This window comes from Trypanosoma equiperdum (assembly GCF_001457755.1).
Source record: "Trypanosoma equiperdum strain OVI genome assembly, contig: ctg_1747, whole genome shotgun sequence".
Taxonomy (NCBI): Eukaryota; Euglenozoa; class Kinetoplastea; order Trypanosomatida; family Trypanosomatidae; genus Trypanosoma; species Trypanosoma equiperdum.
The window spans coordinates 466-3,550 of NW_027123779.1; the positions used below are offsets into that span (position 1 = coordinate 466).

General features: G+C 43.0%; 1 pseudogene across 1 annotated transcript; it reads right to left on the reverse strand.

The window, feature by feature from the left end:
- Positions 1-1,163: 1,163 nt before the first annotated feature.
- Positions 1,164-2,384, reverse strand: TEOVI_000883900:pseudogene (annotated as a pseudogene). Its single transcript has one exon. A coding segment is annotated over exon 1 (1,221 nt).
- Between the last annotated feature and the right edge of the window lie 701 nt (positions 2,385-3,085).

Genomic DNA, 3,085 nt, shown 5'->3' on the forward strand with positions numbered 1-3,085 from the left:
CTTACAAACCAAATTGTTTGGCGCAGCGAAACCTCCACGCGCCACCGTTTTTAAAAATGCAAAGCCGCACAAAGCGCGCAAAACGCACAGCTAAAATTAAAAAACAAATTTAACGTAGGCGTAACGGTGGGAGATTAAAATTCAAGTACAAAATAAAGAGAGAATGTCTCGAGTGGAAATAGGCACCAGTCTTGCTGTTTTTTTTAAAAAAAGAGCCGCTGCATCACTAAGGAAAAAATATAAAAAATACAATTATGCACCACAGAAACAAAAACCGTCGAACAAAGCGTAACAAAATTCTGCTCCGTGCATAAGGGTTAGGGTCCTCATAAAAAAAAGGCCCTGCAACGCACAATAAAAATCAAAAAATTAAAATGGAATTGGAGCAATTGGCAACGAGGTTTGAGCTAAAAATAATTATTAGTAAGAGGAAAATTAAAAACCTAACCCTAACCCACTAAGCCGAGACACCGTCCGTTGCGCGGCGAACATAAAGGGGAAGCAAAAAAAACGTTCTCGGGCGTTAAGAAAAAAAACCGTCAAAAACGAAAAAAATCTCAAAAACTTAAAAAGCAAAAAAACGATAAATTAAAAAAATTAAAGATAAAAAACCCGTCAAAAATTCAAATGCAAAACAAAATCAAAAAGTGAAAACTAAACCAAAAAAATTCGAAAAATAAAAAAAATTCGCAAAAATATTAAATCTAAAATGCTTGAAAAAAACTAAAAAACCTAGCCATAAATATTTAAGAAAAAATTCAACGGGAAAAGAAAAAAATTTTAGTTGGCAGAAGAACACAAAAAATTTAGAGAATCAGAAGTTTTACAACAAACAAAAAAAAGAAATCTCGGCTGATTTTTTAGGTCTTAAAATATATCAAATGGCAAGAATTATTTAAGAAAAATTGAGGGGAAATTTTGTTTTAAAAAAGCAAGGCCACAAATACAGCAGAAACTACGCTGAGGGCGAAGTGTTTGTTTAGGAGGAAGCTGGAATCTTTGCACTTGTTTTCTTCCCATTTGCAACCATCTTTACACTCCTCTTCTTTTTTCTTATCGGAGCACTTTTTGGCTTCAGAGTTTGTTCCTGCAGTTCCTTCTTTTCCTGTTTCTGCACTTGTCTGAGTTGTAACTTTAGTTTCATCTGCTTCGCATGTGCCAGTTTTGTTATCAGTACCTTTCCATTGGCAACCCTTTTCTTCACAGTCCTTCTTTGTTTTGAGCTTGTCGCATTTTTCCGTTTCTGAACCTGACGGTTTTGCTGCTTGGGCGCTGTCCACCGGCAACGGTGCATCTCCAGAAATTGCCCGCAGATACGCTGACAGGGCTGTTTGTTTGAGACTTACAACTGTGCTATAAATTTCTTCATTAGCAAGGGCGTTTGTTTTGGCTTCTTCCACCTTCCGCTCTGCTGTTTCGAGCGCTTCGAGTCACGGTATAGGTGTGTGCCCGTTCGCTGGCGTGTCTTTGTAATAGACGCAGAGACCCTGGCCGCCGCCGTTGCATTGCTTGTTGTTTCCGCTACCGAGTATATTTGCTTCAGCGTGGGCGGCTTTGGTGTTATCTTTCAGGGCTGCAATAAATGTTGTCCTGGCTGCTGCTGCTGCTGGTGCGTTGAATTTTACTCCCTTTGCCTTTGGGCATTTTTCTAGCAGTTTGTCGTAGGCTGCTTTCGCCGCGTTTGCTGCCGAGTACTGGATGGTTGCTCCGACGTTTGCCCCCGTGCACTCTTCCCCATTGCCGCTGGTGTTCGCACAGAGACAGAAAAGGTCGCTCGCGAGGCTGCTGCCTGAGTTTTGGCTAGTCGGGTTGCTGCCCCCGCATGCTGAATCTCCAGTTGATGGGAATGGCTTGTCAGCGTCACTTGTTAGTGCTCCGCTGGCGCCAAACAGCACTTTGTTTTGGAGATCTCGGACCGTCTGTGCCGTTATTTTAGGTTTGAGTTCTTTCGGCTTTTCAAGTGCCAGTTCTAGTGTCCGGTTTATAATCGTCGCTGCGACTTTCCTTTCATGGCTTGGCCCGGGGCGCAGTAGCTTTATGCCGTCGATTAACGTGGTGCCTTCTTCGATTAATTTTTTACTTTTTTCTCAGGTGTCTCTGTTGTCTTTCCAGTGTTGTGATTCCTGAGATTCGTCTGTTTTTTTCTCGAACGAAAGTTTATAGAAGCTTTCTGGTGCCACTAAAAGGTTGAGTTGTCTTAGACTGTCTAGGATCGCTGGGATGCTGTCACCTTTGTCTTCTGTCGCCACGTCAGGTGGAGAAGACGCTATGCCAATTACTGCGCAAAGAGCATTGAAAGCTCTGGCATTGTCGTTGGCTGCGGCCGCCGCTTTGTCAGCTGTGGCGGCTAAAATTCCGATTATTGTGACTACTTTCCTGAGCATATCTTTAGTCAATGGTTGTCGATGAGAGAAGATTATGGCTATGGCTAGAGTTTATTGGTCTTGGTCTTTCGCAAAGATTTCAGTGGTCTTCCCTACTTTAAATACTGAGAGCGCTGCCTCGGCTGCATCTCCAGGATTCCGTGACAAAAAAGTGCTTGCTGATAGTTAACCGAAATGCTCCGCCACATTGAACACATTGGGTGCAAGATGGGGCCAGTGGTTGTGGTGAACCCATCAGCTCGTGGTTGCACATACGCCGTCTCTGTGGCACCTGTATCCAGTGTACACGTCTCCGTTTCGGTGTACTGTAGCTTTGTGGAACGTGCTCGTTGCCTTGACTGCTTAAAGCGTGCGCTTTCCATTTGTATTAACGACACCCCACAGATACCACGTGTCAGGCATTTTTTTTACATATGTCCATATCGCTTCCGTTTCTTTTTCCTCTTACATCGACTCCAAAAGACGTATATGAACCTGTGAAACCTTTGTTATGATGTGTTGTGACGAACACTAGGACCTGTCAGTAGATTTAAAGCCACGGTCTTGGTTTTCACTGCAGTTGCATACTTTTCTGGGTGAACTAAAACTGTCTTTGGAGTTTGTCATGAGGGCCCCACACAGGAACCCTAAGTTATTTTTCAATCTTAGTTCCTTGGCGCGCAGCGAGCTTAGCCCCGTATTCTATGTATTTTATTCTTCTG